The sequence below is a fragment of the Microchirus variegatus genome (assembly GCF_963457635.1).
Source record: "Microchirus variegatus genome assembly, chromosome: 2".
NCBI lineage: Eukaryota > Metazoa > Chordata > Actinopteri > Pleuronectiformes > Soleidae > Microchirus > Microchirus variegatus.
The window spans coordinates 38,993,124-39,010,676 of record NC_139803.1 but is presented as its reverse complement, the minus strand read 5'-3'; the positions used below and the strand labels follow the sequence as shown (position 1 = coordinate 39,010,676).

At 43.5% G+C, this 17,553-nt stretch overlaps 2 protein-coding genes across 2 annotated transcripts; one reads left to right on the top strand and one right to left on the bottom strand.

Annotated features, from left to right (window-relative positions):
- The first annotated feature begins 1,044 nt into the window (after positions 1-1,044).
- grpel1 (GrpE-like 1, mitochondrial) lies at positions 1,045-3,514 on the top strand. The gene is made up of 4 exons (XM_083910523.1): positions 1,045-1,171; positions 2,001-2,148; positions 2,407-2,488; positions 2,579-3,514. The coding sequence occupies exons 1-4, from the start codon at positions 1,104-1,106 to the stop codon at positions 2,917-2,919; spliced, it is 639 nt and encodes a 212-aa protein (XP_083766649.1). The 5' UTR covers positions 1,045-1,103; the 3' UTR covers positions 2,920-3,514.
- Positions 3,515-6,908: 3,394 nt separating this feature from the next.
- Positions 6,909-9,818, bottom strand: tada2b (transcriptional adaptor 2B; the record flags this gene model as incomplete). Its single annotated transcript, XM_083885900.1, has 2 exons — positions 9,531-9,818; positions 6,909-8,120 (listed from the first exon to the last, which is right to left on the bottom strand). The coding sequence occupies exons 1-2, from the start codon at positions 9,798-9,800 to the stop codon at positions 6,909-6,911; spliced, it is 1,482 nt and encodes a 493-aa protein (XP_083742026.1). The 5' UTR covers positions 9,801-9,818.
- Positions 9,819-17,553: the final 7,735 nt, after the last annotated feature.

The following is a 17,553-nucleotide window of genomic DNA, read 5'->3' as shown; positions in this document are numbered from 1 at the left end:
GTTCAGTTCTCCACTAGGATTTTTGTTCAGGCTCAATCCTTGCATTGGAGGGACAGGGATTCCCTGATTTGTTGGTGGAAAAGACAAAGACAAACAGTGGCGACTGAGATAAACAACCAGCAGGAGAAGAATGATAGAGCTTTGTATTTGGTGGATGAGTTGTTTTTAACAGATTTTAGAGATTTCAAACATTTTGAAGAAAGACATCAGACATCAGACATCAGACACCAACAACCTCCAACCCCAACCACCACCTTCATCTGAAGAACCACATTGGCCTCAACTTTATAGGAAGTAACACCAACAGGTGCAACTATGTAAAAGGGGGTGTTCTCTCTCACAGGTGGCGCCATTATAAGTGGCATAAAGTCGTCTCACCCCCCCATCCCCTCAGTCCATTTGGTTTGCTCCAACAAGGCTAATTGAACACACCTGCTGTAGTGAAGGAGCTCCAGTGCTTCCTTCCTTTATCCCTCCCTCTTCTTTATTAATAAAACAAAGTTGAGCCATCCTTAATCAAAATAAATAATTACTCTGAATCAACATTTATTTGTATTAATAATTATATTATTTTGAGCAATCCAATCAAAATGTATTTTAAATGGCACATTAAAAAACAGCAGAGTTGACCAAAGTTCTGTGATACATAAAATAGACAGGATATGCATCAATGTGAACATAAAAAGGCAATATAATAGTAAATATACAATATAAAACAAATAAAACATACAATTAAAAAGTCAATATGCATATCAAACAATGTACTTTTGTTTAATTTCTCAAAAGAACAGCATAACTAAACATTAAATCGCAGGACAATACATTTAAAAAAGGAATTAAAACTTCCAAAACACTTGATACTGCTAATACTTGTGTTTTTAAAGTTGTCCTTGGTTCGTCTTCACCTTTAACTGCAGCTCAACCAAACTACCTCACGTCGTCAAACTCTTCTCCAAATCTGATTGGTCGGGAGGAGTGGGCGTTCTCCGTCCTGACTTCTGATTGGCTCAAATCACACGCTTGCTGCTGCTTCTCCGCCTGTGTGTCCCGTCAACGTGTTTTCCACCAGGAGCTTCTACGAGCTACTAGTCGTAATTTGGAACATGGCGAGCTGGTGTGTCCGAGCAGTGAGACAGAGCTACTCGCTCGTATCTTCGCCTGCGTTATTACGGTATAACGACTTTATTGTTGAAATATTTCCTTTTATAGGAACGCTGTTGTTGTGCTAGCTAAGGCGATGCTAAGCTGCTGGCACCGGCTAGCTACCACTAGCTTTCATACCGCTATACCATGGTGTTTAATGTTGACCTTGATGCGATAAATAGAGATCTAAAAAGACAATGGAAGACATTTGAGTGTGTGTTGGATTTGTGTTGTTTGGTGTGATGACAGTTCGTGACATGTCCTCACTGCAGAGATGGATGTCTGACAGCTTATGCTAAGCTAACGTCTGTACAAGCTGCTCTGTGGAGTTTAACCCCCTGAAGTCGTTTTTATAGAGCGTTTTTTGTCCTTTCTGGTTCCCGGAGGATGCCGATTCAAACTTTGTTATTAAATACGCAGGTTTAACACTTTCCACGTTGACACTGAACGCTTAAACTTGCGTTTTAAGTGTTAAATCTTAAACTGCGCTCCACGTGAGTGGAGTTTGGCGTGATGTTGCAACATTGCTAGAGAGATGACATACGTAACTGTCAGTGTGCGTTTACCATTGAATAACAGTTGCATAACATTCTTACTAAGTAGGTAGATGGTTGGCAGTGGTTGTATTAAGCTGTCTGTTAGCATCGGTTACGTGACTTGGACTTAAAACCAAAAAAAGATTGACTTCTGGAGAAGTTAACCACAGTAAACCCTTTCATTTGTTTAATTTTATTGTATAAACCACTGCATTTGTTTTAGCACTATACTGTTGTATGTAGTCTGTGGGAAATCGCATGTATTGACAGTGCAGCGGAACATTCTTGACAAACGACCTATCGTGTGACCTCTACCCCCAGATCGTCCCCACGACTCTTGTGTACAGCCACCCAGCAGAAGAATGGCCACGGTGCAGAGGAGGAGGCCGAGAAGACGGCGATCAATGAGGCAGAGAAAGTCCTGATGGAGGAGAAGTCTCGGGTGGAGGAGCAGCTCAAGGACATGACGGTACGTAAATAAGCCTCATTAGTTTTGCTGGCAGGAGGAACGAGTACATAACTTTGGGCTAACTTGCCTACAGTAGTATGCTCCATTGTTTGTGGGGGTTTTAATGTCAGAATTTGCATAATTCAGTTAGAATACATTAGTTTAGCATCCTTTTGCAGCATGAAAATGTAGCTACATGTCATTATCACCTTTGTAAAAGTAATTAAAAGACATGAGAAATATTTAACTTGTGGTTTTGTGCATCTGCTGTTTTTCCAGGAAAAGTACAAGCGGGCCTTAGCTGACACAGAAAACCTGAGGACGCGGAGTCAGAAGATGGTTGAGGATGCTAAGTTATACGGTAAAGACTTGAATAATGATCTTTTTTTTCCCGCAGAACAAAGTCTTCTAGAACATTAGAGTCGATAACCCTTTCTTCTCTCATCACCAGGGATCCAGGGATTCTGTAAGGACCTGCTTGATGTGGCGGACATCCTGGAGAAGGCCACCGAGAGCGTGCCCAAGGAGGAGGTGACGAGCCAGAACCCTCACCTGAAGAACCTGTACGACGGCCTGGTGATGACCAAGGGCCAGATCCAGAAGGTGTTCACCAAGCACGGCCTGGTCAAGCTCAACCCCGACGGCCTGAAGTTCGATCCCTACGAGCACGAGGCCCTTTTCCACACTCCCGTGGAGGGCAAGGAGCCCGGCACTGTGGCCTTAGTGACCAAAGTGGGCTACAAGCTTCACGGACGCACCCTGAGGCCAGCGTTGGTGGGCGTGGCTAAATGATGATGAGACTGTAACAAAGTGGGATTTATTTTGTTGCCTGTTGCGATGGAAGACCTCAGGTACAGAAGACACTTTTTTCCTCCATCCTGAGGTTCGTCAGAGAGACGGGAATCTAGCGGAGCTGAAGTTTGCATCTGAACAGTCATTTTTACCAAATACATCAGGTTTCAGTTTGTCATCAGTCATTTCAGACGTCACAGATGGTTTAAAAATCATGCACTGGTCACAGGCAGAGGCTTAACGTCCCCTCCCACTGCCACAAAATTAAGTAGTTATTCTGAACTGTTGTTATCATTCCGGACTTTTCTTAAAAGCCCTAATTATCTCAAACTTGACTCCTCAGTTGTCTTGTTGGATTTTGAAGTCATTGTGTGGGGAAAAGAGAGATTTTACTTTGTAAAGGTGTGAGTTTCCCCCCCCCCCACAGCCTTTCAGAGTAAAAGCATCTCTCTATTTATATCGGGGCCTGTTCAGAAAACCTCAGTCGCTGTAATGTCTCTGTGTCCCTGGACACTGAAGTGACATCTTTATCTGGAAGCTCTTAAAAAAAAATTAAATTAAGTGTATTTCACAGCATCACAATAAACTGATCATGTTTGAAAGACTTGCTTGTAGAGTTTTGTCTGTCAATAAAAGTCATAAATATTTGATTATGCTACAAAACAAATCTCCTCTTTCCATTTGTAATACTGTTAAACACAAGAGTTGAGTGGTTTCGCTAATTAAATTAGGGATTTTTAAATCTGAAATCTGAATTTTATTTAACATGTAAACTTTGAACACTGAAAATATGAATTATTTTATAACAAGTTCGGTCTTAGCTGACATAACTGTGCTTGGCTGTATGAAAGTAAATGAGTCATTGCATTTATTTATGATATTTGTAGAGTATTTTACCCTCATGCTACTTCACTGTGACTTAAGTTATGCAAAAATGATTTTAAAAAACAGTTCAAAGCTAAGTTATATTACATGTGCAAGATGACACTGAATTATAAGTTTTTAAGTCCGAAAATGCTTCATATCTTTAAACTTGATTTTCAGGTTTTTAAGGCTCTAAAAGCACTAAATGTGTATTATTCTGTATTATTCACTGAGATTAAATTAAAAAAATATATATAAATATATATACATACATTTGTATATATATATATACACATACATATATATGTGTATATATATATACACACACACATATATACATTTATATACGTATACATACACATATATACATATACATATATATACAAACGCTGTTCCAGAGAATTACCGAGCTTCAAAAAGAGGAAGCAGGACGATTCGGAATTATAAAGTATTTGCACTTTTTAATAAATCTCCATACAAACCTCATCATGTGCAATGACAAAGTAACAGGACAGCGAAAAACAGCTGGAACAGCACTCGCCACCGTCCCGACGAGATCAACGACAGCTCAGAAACATGCCACCACTACACCACCCAACGCTTCACAAGATGATTCTTCAAAAACAATCCAAAAAAATATATAAAAATGTCACAAAATACTGTACATTTCACAGGTCTGTAATTATATCTTCTTCTTTTCTTTTTTCCCCCCCCCCCAACTTATCTTACAAAATTATTTACAATTGGTGACATTAAGGAACCACACCCACCTGCGACTTTACAAAAAAAATGTTCCTTTGCGACAATTACGACAAAATTAGGAAACATTTGGTAGCACATGCAGAACGACGCAACCATTTGTCTTAACTTACTGAAGGAGAAATAAGCTTCAGGTGAAGGTCAGTGCTGAAAATGAGCACCTTTAAAAAACTATTATATCTAAAATGGCCGACAGCGGGGACACAAGTCAAAAACCCTAATAAAATCTACACCTGCTTAAGTACATTTGTGACTTCCTCTCACTGTTTAATAGACTTTTATATTTCCACTCTGCTGCACCAAACTCCATAGAGAAAATCAGCGTTTTTAAACGTGCAGGAACACAGGAAGTTGCTGCCTTATTTGGCGAGTCTGTGTCAGCAGGAGTAAAGACTGTGTGTGTTCCCATTATACCTCATAAATGTGGCCTCAAAGAACCTGAATTATCTTGTTAAATGTGTGTGTGTGAAGACTGTAGGAACTCAGGTGGATACATGACTATTGTTGGTCTAATATAATAAAAGATTCATAGTGAAAATATCAGAATTGTGCTTTCTTTTTTGTGAAAATCTGGACGAGATGGTAAAGACGCTAAATTCACAACAAATAAAAAGGTTTAAATGGGAACTGAGGATGAAAATGATCCGTATTTATATAGCGCTACAGTTTTACTATGTGGATGTGGAGGCTAAAAAGGGCCCCAATTGTGTATTTTCTCAATTAATGAAAACAATAGTTTGTTTTCGACGCTATTTCGGTTTATTGTGAACATTTGACGGATCTGTCAGATCAAACTACAGTAGAATAATTATTAATACAGTCCTAATAAATAATACCTAGCTATCTTAATTTAATGAAAATGTACTTGTATTCGCTCCCTATTGGACCCTACAGACCGTGTAACAGCAACACAGTTTCTGCATTACAGTATCTTTGGCATGGTTTTGTTACTTATCGGCCAAAGTTTGACCTCCATACTGACACCTGCTTTACCGATAATAAGCTAAGCTAACCAAAACAATGCTGACGTATTTGTTGAGCTCAGTCACAAGAAAGCTGCTCTTTCTTTTCAAGGTAGCAGACGACCAGCTGCTTCTGGGCTTTTGCTAGCTAAAAACACCTGTTTTCGCTATGGTATTTTGGTGCAGGAGAGTGAGCATTTTACAAACAACACAGTTTCCAGCCATAAAAGGCAGACAAATCTACTAAATATAGTGTAGATTAGGCTTTTAAGCTTAAGCTGTTTTCCTTGTGTCCACCGCTGGCAGCCATGTTTTTAGCGAGAGTGTTTGCGTGCATATTAAAAGACCGATCTTTAGTCGGACTAAGACAATAATTCAGTGTCATGTAAACACATTAGTCGGACTAAAATCGAGCTCGTCTTAATCGGACTAACATACCTGGATAATAGTCCGATTACTCCTAGACTTTGCGTTCTACGCACGCACCAAAATGTCCTCCCACGGTCTTTGACCCCGGAAGTAAAGGAGACGGCGTATAAACTGCGCAATACCGTTGCCGGAGAAAGAATAAACAGGCGAGGGCAAAAGCTTCGTAAAAGACCCACTTTTGGACTGATTAACACGTACAGCAGGTGCAAACATATAGAACCACAGCACGAGCCAACTCTCCGCCCATTTCACCGTTTGCTGTGACGTAAAAGGTCAACAGGAAACCGATTCAATACGCACAAGCTTATAGAGAGATACAGCGCCACCTACGCAGGCGGAGTCAGATGTACAAGGCCAATAAATTGTGTATTTTCAACTCGGCGAGTTGTCCGATTGCTTGTCTTAGTCGGACTACGCCCTTAGTTTGATTAACCTGTGCATGTAAACATACCGAGTGATGGCAGTGGTGACCCTCAATGACTCATACGCCCTCTCAATTCAAAAAACCTGAACTACACCTTTAAAAAAAAATGTACAAAAATTCAAATGGTCACTTCCGATGGAAAAATTACCAAATTCACAAACCCCCCCATCAGTGATCATTTTGATCGTAGCTGCAAAAACCTTTGACGTCCGGCGAATGCCACGTATTTAAAATACTCCTCTCGAAGCGAAACGTCATCGCTGCAATTACCGAATACTTATAGCAGTGTAATTAACATCGCGAAGCAACAAATGTACCGCGTGCGCACGTCGTCGCATTCCGAAACCCGTCCCTTTTCCAAATGGAAAAATAAAGGCTTTATTTGTTCCTTGCCTTGGTATGAAAATACGATTTTTTCTGTCCCCCAGCATCCTCTTCTGTACATATTCACAATGTCACCTTTGACAAAAAAAAAAGGGTGAAATCCAGTATTTGTTGCGACGTCGCCAAAGTTTATCGCAAAGCAGCAACTATCCGCCGCTGACAGAACGCTAAGAGGCGTCTCGGGAAATCCAGCCACTTTCCGTGAGGAAGGTGAGAATGCGCTTCTTGAGGACCTTGTCCAGGTAGCTGGGCAGTCGGCTCTTGGCTGGGATTCCTTGCCGCTTCTGCAGGTGGTCTTTGATGATGATGGTTTTGACAGTCAGGTAACGCGCCGGGCTGAGGTTGAGAGAGTTGCACAGCACCTTCTCTCTGTCCGACAACAGCTCGAAGCCCGTCAGATTCTCGATGGCGGCAAACTCGCCGTCCTTACCTTCCTCTTTGATCCCGCCGCCTACTCCTAAACCTCCGGCGATGCCCCCTCCGACTCCAGCCGTGCCCCCGAGTCCGATCCCCGATCCGAGTCCTCCCCCTCCTCCGCTCCCTCGCTTGGACGTGACAACGCTTTTGTTCTCTTTGCGTTTTTCTCGCTTGTGGCGCGCGGCCTCGTACTCGGCGGACTCTTCCAGGCGGACGATGCCGTTGCGGCGGTATCGCTGCAGCTCGCGCACCTTGGCTCTCAGCAGACGCTCTTTATGCATGTTCTCGAAGAAGTCTTCAAACTCCCGATGGGCCATGAACTGGCAGAGGCCGCGCAGCCTGACCCGCTGGTCCTTCTCTTCCTTGGTGATCTTTCTTTTGGGCGTATTCGGAACAGAACTCGACCCTGCAGCTGCCGTGGAGCCCGATCCCACCGTCCCACCGCCAGCTCCCGCCCCGCCAGTAGCGCCGGCAGAGCCTGCGACTCCCGGCGCTCCCGGTTTCTCCTTCTCCTTGTCTTTCTTGTCTTTTCCCAGGAACACAGGCACCAGATTATAGTCCCGGGCAATGTTCTTACGCCTCTGGCGTTCCCGGAGCTTCCGCACGTACATGTCCACATGCGCGCGTTTCATTTCAATTTCCACATCCTCGTCGTCGTAGTTCACAGAGAGCCCGCTAATGAGCTTCTCCGCATCCTGGTCGTACTCCATCTCGTAGTCGTCGCGCAGCGGCATGTAGCCCAGCTGCTGCTGCTCCGGCAGGCTAATATCCAGCGGCGGAAGAGGAGTGGTGAGGCTCGGCGACAACGGGCCCCCGCTTGGGCATGTGTGGTCAGTGACCCGGTTCGGAATATTGTCGGGGATGCAGGCCTTACCCAGGTTTCCATGGACGTACATTGTGACGTAGTGTTCCATGACTTCCTGAGGAGTTCGAGATGCTCCGACGTGAGCCGCCATGTCCTCCTGAACGATCAAGAGAGAAAAGCGAGCTTTTAATTACACAGCTTAGAATATGAAACAGAGACAAGATGGGATCACCTGTGGAGGTGATTCCATCTTCAGGAGTTTAGATATTGGCAACTGGACTTGGATAAACTAGGAAACAGCTCAATTGTACTGCAGGTGTTTGGATGCAATGATGATTCTCATGCTATAGGAATGTGTTTTAACAGGTATTTTTGTTCTGGACACAGTCAATTGATCCAGATACATCTTCTACTATCCATTATCATATTAACTGAGCGCATGCTTTAGCTGAACTGAATTTTCTACACACATTTTGGACTTTGTACCGCTAATTCCTGAAGTGAATTGCTGGCGGTGTGTTTTTTCCTCATAAACGTCAAGTCTCGTACATGATTTAACTACTTTGTCGTCAGCTGCTGTTCAGTAGGAAAAGAAAATGTATGTAACCTTTCTAGAAGGTCATTAATGTTATTGCTCCAAGCAAACTTTGACTTTTGTGTACTTTTAATACAAAAATATTACATGTGTTTGGACGCATTGGTGATTCTAATGCAATAGCAATGTGTTTCTATGCTATAGCTATGCGTTTCTATGCTATAGCAATGTGTTTTTATGCTAAAGCAATATGTTTTTATGCTATAGCAATGTGTTTCTATGCTATAGCGATGTTTTTATGCTATAGAAATGTGTTTCTATGCTATAGCATTGTGTTTTTATCCTATAGCTATTTGTTTATTTGCTAGAGCAATGTGTTTCTATGCTATAGCGATGTGTATATGCTATAGCAATGTGTTTTTATGCTATAGCATTGTGTTTTTATGCTATAGTAATGTGTTTCTATGCTATAGCAATGTGTTTTTATGCTATAGCAATGTGTTTCTATGCTATAGCAATGTGTTTTACATGTATTTTGGTTTGGACACAGTCAATATAGTACAGTAAAACAAATTAATATCCATTATTATATTTTCTGAGAACATAAATTGATTAAATTGAAGTTTCTGGGTACATTTTGGACTTTGTACATCTAATTCCTGAAGTGCAGTGCCATTTTTCTCTCATTTGTCAAATGTGGTGCATTATTTCGCTACTCGTCAGCTGCTGTTCTAACATGTTATTAACGCCCGTGTTTCGCACTTTAAACGTGTCATTTAACACCTTTTAGCTCCATTCTGACACAGTTGCTGTGTGTAAACAGTCCACACACAGTCACAGAGATAAGACGAGAACACTCGTACAACTTTTTTTCATCAGTATGGAGCGAAAATGTCTGTGTTTTTTCCCCCTCTCAGAAGGTCATTGACGCTGCAATGTTTACTCCTAGCTGTTTCTACGGTCTGTTGGAACAACACACGTGTACGTGAATGTGTGTTTTACGGGCAAAAAGAAGTTAAAACAGTGATGTACCCAGTTGCCAAATCCATATTGCTCGATAGCATCGAGTAGCGACTGCTCTTCCCTGCTGGTCCATCCTCCCTCTGCCTCGGGACCCCAGAGCGAGAAGCGACCGCCGTCGACCTGCTGGTAGCCGTGCCATCTCCGGTGGTTCCCGATCTCTGCCCCCGCCGAGAAGCACTCCGGACACAGCTCGATATCGGGGCAGTCGGTGCACCGGAGCCGGAGGTTGGTGACATCTGCGAGGCAGTTCACGCAGTACTTCTTGCCCAGGTCGGCCATGTTGCCTGGCTCCTGCTTCTTGTTGTTGGAGGCAGAATTGCGCGCATGCGCGGTGCGCTCCTCGCGGCCAGCGCGAGCGCCTCACATCCTGTGTGGCGTCGGCCGCGATTGGCTGAGCCGAGGAGCAGTTTCCAGGACAACCGAAACAAAACGGGACGACAGAAAACGCAGGAGCCGCACACAGCTGAAGAGGGAAGTGAAGAAGTTTGCGTCCTTGTTTGAAAATGGAAGGAGAGAGTGAGAAGGACACAGAGAGGGAGACGATATCAGAAGATTCCACGGATATGAAGGAAACTTCTCTGATTCCTGACATTGGGAATGAAAAAGACGAAGAGAACGAGGTCAAGAATGACACAGAGAAGAAGGAGACATCAGAAGATCCATCCATGAAGGACACTTCTCTGATTCCTGATGTTGGAAATGAAAAGAATGAGGTGAAGAATGACACAGAGAAGAAGGAGTCATCAGAAGATCCATCCATGAAGGACACTTCTCTGGTTCTTGACATTGGAGACGTGAAGGACACAGAGAAGAAGGAGACATCAGAAGATCCAACCATGAAGGACACTTCTCTGGTTCCTCACATTGGAATGGAAAAAAACAACGAGAATGAGGTCAAGAATGACACCGAGAAGAAGGAGTCATCAGAAGATCCATCCAACATGAAGGACACTTCTCTGCTTCTTGACAAAGGGCGCGAAAAAGACGAGGAAAACGAGGCGGACAGTGACACCAACTTGAAGGACAGTTCTCTGAATCCTGAAGAAGAAGCCGTCACAGCCGAAGTAGGTGCGTCGCATCATCTTGAAACGTCTGAAAACTCTGAAAGTGTCAACGTTCCTGACGCGGCTCCTACTTCTGAGCGAGGAGGAGAAGAAAGCAGCAGAGATGATGCTCCTGGTGTGGACGACATCACCACAAGTCAACAGTTGGATGAGGAGGACGGAGAACATCCCGAGAGTACAAGTCCTGCACAGGAGGAGGCTGAAGAAGACCAGTCGTCCTCTGCTGAAGACATCACCTATGAGGAGAACGTGAAGCTCCACCAGGAGCTGTGCAAGGAGAAGGACAAGTCCAGCCAACACAACAGCCAGCTGCAGGCGAAGCTGGCAGACTATCTGCGCAGGAAGGCCCGGGACGACGAGGCCCAGACGGAGAGGGAGACGCCTGCGTCGGAGTACGAGCGACAGGCGAAGGTCCTCAGAGAGGTGAAGCAGCAGCTCGCGGCGGACGCTGAGGAGATCCGGCAGAAGACGGAGGAGCTGAGGTCACTGTCCAAGGAGAAGCTGGACGAGGTCGGTGACATTGTCCACATGAAGAACTCTGACCCTGACCAGATTATTCATATAATGTGTGATGATAACATACCGTTCATGTACAGTAGTTACATTAGAGGTAGACTGATATAAAATGTATAAATAGGGCTTAAACAAGTAACTATATTGATACTTAAAGGTGCATTATGTAATAAATCTAAAGCAACTGACCATAAAATCCTCCTAATATGTCACAGAGACTCAGAAATAATGTTCATATAACAAACTGAACTCACCAACAACAACAGTACAGACAAAATATTTGCATTTAAACATTTTTTTTTGCAGACTGCAAATCATGTTTATGTTTTGAAATCATGTTTTGGCATGTGGCGCCACCTACCGCCGTCTACCAATCATTGCAGACAGTAGAGTCTCAGCTGCCGAGCAACCACGGGTTGCCAGTTACGTCAGAAAACCAAACCTAAAAGACCTCGGTATTTTGAATTTGAGTGTAGTAACCGTTTTTGGCCACATTCTTACATATGGCACCTTTAATTTTTCCCATTATGAAAACAAGTTTGCTTCACTTTCAGCTTCTTAAATGTGAATATTTTCGGGGTGTTTTTTTTTGCTCCATATAAGAAAGAAATCTCTAAAACAGAATAATGTTTGGTTTATGGACAAAACAGGACATTTAAATATTTTCCCAAATTTTGTCATTTTATGGACCAAACAAGTGCTCAATTAATCAAAGAATAGTCGATCAAAAGTTTTACGAGTATTACGAGTGTAATACTAAAACTTTTTTTAGTTTTAGACATTGTACAAAAACATGTTACAATGTCACAAATAAGTAACAATGTTAGCAAAAAAGGCAGCACAAAATAAGTCACTAGGACTGTATGTTGGTGAGCTAGTCCACATTTTCAAGTCACAAAAAGTGTCTCTTTTTCCATCCTCAGGCAGAACGTGAGTGGCAGGCGTTCATGACACTGAAGCAGCAGGTAACCGTGGCGACGCTGAGCCGGCGCCTGGGCAAACAGGAAGCTCAAGCCAAGGTGGAGGCGACGCTGGCGGCAGAACGGCTCCGTCAGGACGAGCTGATCGCGCTGCGCCTGAGGAACATCAAGCTGAAGACGAGGATCCGCAGGCTGGAGGCGGAGCTCCGAGACGTGGAGGAGCACGGCCGCGACCCCCTGCAGCTGCAGTACGAGCAGCTGCAGGCCGCCAGGCTGGAGCAGAGGAAACAGGCCGAGAAGCAGAGCGAGGAGTCCACGAAGCTGCAGGCGAAGATCAGCAGCAGCTTAGAGGTGAGAGTCGAAGGACGCTCACAATGCTTCCTCCATGAGATAATCACACATGCATTTTCCTGTGTTTGTGTCAGGTCCTGACAAACGTGAAGGAGAAGCTGTTCTGGACGCAGAGGGACGTCCAAGTCAAGCGCGAGCAGCTGGCAGAGGTGGAGGCCACGGTGGCCAGGAAGAGAGAGGTCCTGACCGGGATGAAGCAGGCGCGCAGCAGGCTGCAGAGAGACAACCAGACGCTGAAGGAGAGGCGAGGGCTTCTGGGGAACAAGGTCCTGCTGCGGGACTTTGAGGACGCGGCGGACGCCGCCGACGTCCTGACGGAGCGGCTGGAGAAGCTGAAGAGCCGCCAAACGGAAATTGTCCTCGGCTGTGCTCGATGGAAGAAGCTGGAGACAAATCAGTGACAGGATCTAGCAAAGGGACTGAGGGTAACATTTAGGGCTAGTTTCATCATAGAGGACAATACTCTGCATAGTAAAAAGGTTAGAAAACATGATATTGTTGGGTTTAAAACCCATAAAATTGGAATTAATGGTTCACAGGCGGTTGCATGATCTCCTGTTATACTCCTGTTCAGGCAGTAGATGGTGCTGTTGCTCAGTCGTGTGTGTTCAGACATCTGAACACAGCATCCCCCTTGATCAAAGAAGTATTACAGATGATGTCTTTCTTACCTTACCTATACCACACTGTAATCATGATATGACCTTCAATAAAGACCCTCAAATCTTGGTCCTGTTGGAATAAAACAAAGAGGCAAACGTGTTGTCTTTCTGTCAGGTTTTATTTCAGCAAATGAGCGAAGCCTTGAGAGGAGTGTGGTGCCTTCAAGCCCCCGAGATGAACGCAGCCGCCCCGATACGTTAAAAGCCTTTCAAGGCCATCTTTGTCACGAGCGTAGCTAATCCTTTGTGACCGCGTTTACGTCCGTACACGATGTGGACGTAAGCGGACGCTACTGTGAAACTACAAGGCCAAGCCTTTAGAAAGCTGAGCTCTCGAGGGGGTGTGTTCTAGATCTGTTCTACGTCTACGCCGTCTTCTGGATTTGGAAAAAGGTCCCAATACTGCCCAGTCGTGTTCTTCTAGAGTGTTCTAGAAGAGGAGGCGACTTGTGAAGGATAGATGAGGAAAGTCAGGAGAGATATATCGGCGGCTGCAATGAAAGACAACTTTCAATCGTGCGGCTCAGTCCGACTACTTGGTAATCCTCCCCTTCCACGTTAATAATCTCTTCATCCTCTTCATCCTCCTCCTCTCCTGTTGAGGAAACCTCGTGGTAAAACTCGGCGTACGCTTTATCCCTCATGCACTTCCTGCTCGGCTCGGCTCTGACGCTGAAGTCCAGCGCGGCGGCGGCGGCGTATTTCCTCTGCCACTCGTTCTCCTTCTGCTGCAGCTCTTTCACGATCGCCTGTGGAGACAGAGAAACCTCGTGTGAAAACCAGGGGAGAGCAGCATGCTTAAAAAATAAATCTGAGCTGACGATCGCGTAGAGCTCCATATGCTAACTGCGAGCTAAGGCGCCACGGCCTTTCCGGATCACTGAAAACAACACGTTTAAAGTAAAGCATTTGACAGGACGTCCTGGTATCTCTTCGATCGCTCGCCAAGGCCGAATTCTTCCATGTATCCCATGCCCACGACAGCATTCCATCACTCTGGGAGGCTAAATGCTTACAATGGCTAGTTTGTCGGGGGACCGTATCTATGTTCCCCGGGTCCTATGTTCCCCGCTTTGTATGTGACCGGGGAACATAGGACCCTTTTTACCCTTACCCTACCCCTACCCCTAACCCTAACCCTTACCCTTACCCTTTAAAAAAAGGGTCCCATGTTCCCGATCGGGAAACATAGGACCCGGGGAACATAGGACCTGGGGGAATATAGGTACGACCCCTTTGTCGGTCGTAACTAATAAAAAAAGTGAGCAGCAAATTTCATGGACATTGCTTTCAGTTTTGGGGGTGCCTATGGGATTCGGTCCAGTTTGATATAGGGATCTCTCGGGACGCTTCCCAACTTGAAATGTCTATGGTTTGAGGAACACCAAGCCCAAGGAATTGTACCATCACCATTTCTGTCCACCCTCTCAGGAAAAACATATCAAAAGGTTAATGGGAAACTCCTCCATTCATGGGGACAGATGGTTTAGATCCTTCAAAGATCTCAACCAGGATGACCGGAAATTACCTGCAGGTGGTTTAGAAAAGCCTAAAACGCCCTTCCCCGATCAGACTGAACATATTTATGAACTATTTTTATGGGTTGTCGCCCTGTGATGGACTGTTGTCCAGGGTATATCCCCCACCTAATGCCCCTCATGTGGAGGATAAAGCGGAAGAAGATGGATGGACGAACGAAGGGTTTATGGTTCGCGGTCAAAAGTCAAATATTTAAAAGAAGGGTATCCATCTGTAAGGGCATTCGGCGTAAAAGTCCAGGTCATATATGCAGGATCATCAGTTGTGGTGACCCCAAGAAAAGGAAAAGCAGAAATAAAAGTTAATCCCAGAAGAAATAGCTCCCCCCAAGACCCTCATGTGGAGGATAAAGCCGTAGAAGTTGAATGGTCGGTACAAATGTTGGGCAATGTTTCGTGAGCTTTACTGCGAGAACATGAGGACTTCTCAGCAGTCACCAGCTTAGGGTGGACTTGAAATGCAGAAGGACACACTTGTTGTCTTTATGGCGAGGGAGTGAAAATGGTGGTAGCTACAAGTTCCTGGAGATGCATCATATCGACAAACTGGACCGGTCAGATACCTCTTCATGTAAACAGCCTGTTCTTTCTAAGGGGGAACGCGTCTTTCAATTGAACTCCACAGTGGCATTTCACCTTGTGCCGCCGTATCACAGCCTCCACGTCCGTCTTCATTCTGGACATCTCTTTGTCCTTCTGCTGCAGCATGCTCAGCAGGTCCATCACCCTGACTTTGGCGTCCTGGAGTTCGCTCCTGAACTTAGCCTCCAGCTGCAGGAGTTGTTGATGCTGATGCTGATGCTGATGCTGCCTCTCACCGTGGATCACCTGGTGGTCACCGGTGTAAAGCGCGCTCTTGATGTGATGCGGCACCTTTAGCGCGTTGAGGACGTTGTTGGTCCTGATCTCTATCTGGAGGCGGTTCTGGAGGTGGTTAATTTCCTCCCTCTGCTGGTGGAGCTGCAACCTGAGGTCGGCATTTTCTTCAAGCAAGCCTTGAGCGTTTCTCTTGTTCATACTGAGTGGTTCAACAGCTCAGTGCTTGATAAGAAACTGCAGTTGATTCAGGATTACTGAGAGTTGTAGGGCTGGGTTCAAAGTAAACTCTAGATGATGTCATGAAGAAGATCAACCTTTGATGTATGCATGTGTCCAGATTTTATTTGAAGATGTGGGAGGCAGTGATGCAACATTACATCTAAGATTAGAATAGAATAAGAAAAACAAAGATGAAAAACACCACCATCTTAAGGAAAGAGTAGAATGCAGCATATTAATCGTTTTTTGTCCTGTGCAGAAAACAGAAAAGTGTCTTCAGTCAAAGAACACGAGGTGCAGGTGAGAGAGACACTGATGAAGCAGCATCTCATGATTAAAAAAAAAAAAAAAACAGGAAATGCTCGTCCACAGAGCCGCAACTGGGTGAGTGGGTCTGCTCTGCTGTGTTTCATGTTTACCCACCTCAATATACACACACTGTTAGAACATTTCCTGTAAAAAAACAGTAAAGAACTGGTAAATTTCAAGTCATTCCGAGATACTTTTTGTTTTTGAGAAGAAAGTCAGCTCACTGTCAAAGTGCATCAGGGCAAATGGATCATTTCCTGAATTTCAAAAATTCATTAAAAATATTACGTAAGAGGTTTGCAAATATTTTTAACAGATCCTTGTTCAGGGTGATGCCGACTATTATGATGGTGAATTTCAAGTCATTCCAAGATACTTTTTGTTTTTGTGAAGAAAGTCAGTTCACTGTCAAAGTGCATCAGGGCAAATGGATAATTTCCTGATTTTCAAAAATTCATTTAAAATATTCCTTAAGAGGTTTGCAAATATTTTTAACAGATCCTTGTTCAGGGCGATGCCGACTATTATGATGGTGAATTTCAAGTCATTCCAAGATACTTTTTGTTTTTTTGAAGAAAGTCAGCTCACTGTCTAAGTGCATCAGAGCAAATGGATCATTTCCTGAATTTCAAAAATTCATTAAAAATATTCCTTAAGAGGTTTGCAAATATTTTCAACTGATCCTTGTTCAGGGTGATGCCGACTATTATGATGGTGAATTTCAAGTCATTCCAAGATACTTTTTGTTTTTTTGAAGAAAGTCAGCTCACTGTCTAAGTGCATCAGAGCAAATGGATCATTTCCTGAATTTCAAAAATTCATTAAAAATATTCCTTAAGAGGTTTGCAAATATTTTCAACGGATCCTTGTTCAGGGCGATGCCGACTATTATGATGGTAAATTTCAAGTCATTCTGAGATACTTTTTGTTTTTGAGACTAAAGTCAGTTCACTGTCAAAGTGCATCAACTCTCACTAATAAACTGTCCCAGTTTTAACCACAGTCAAACTGAAAATAACACGGTCACAACAGAGGAGGGAAAAAAAGAGAAAGAAACCACAAAGGCGACAAAAGTATAGATTAAAATCACCACAGCAAAAGACTGATGTTATTTTGGCATAAACTTATAACTTTCACTTACTACGCTACACATGCTGGTTTTCTATATATATATATATATATATATATTTCTAAAGTGAATTTTAAATGATTACGTAACAATACTTTATTTAACTTTATTTTTACACATGAGGACAGTTGGTATAACAGAAGAGGAAGATTATTTGATAGATTATAATTATACTATATTATGTAGATTTTGTCACTTGTCCATAGTCTGAATTTCAGAGGAAGAAAATAACATATTTTCTGCTTTTGTTTTCATATAAAATTTCAAATTTTACAAAAAACTCTGTTAATTTTACACTCGCTGCTCGAAAAAAATATCTAAAAAATAACTTTTCATTAACATTTCTGCATTTATTTGTGATTTTTAGCCCATTTTTTTATTAATTAAACAGAGAAAAGACACACGGACACAGTGTATGATGTTTATTCTTTTATTATAATTGTGAATAACACAAAGCATCTAAAAGACAGAGGATCTGACGCACGGCATTGTGATTATCTATGGGCGG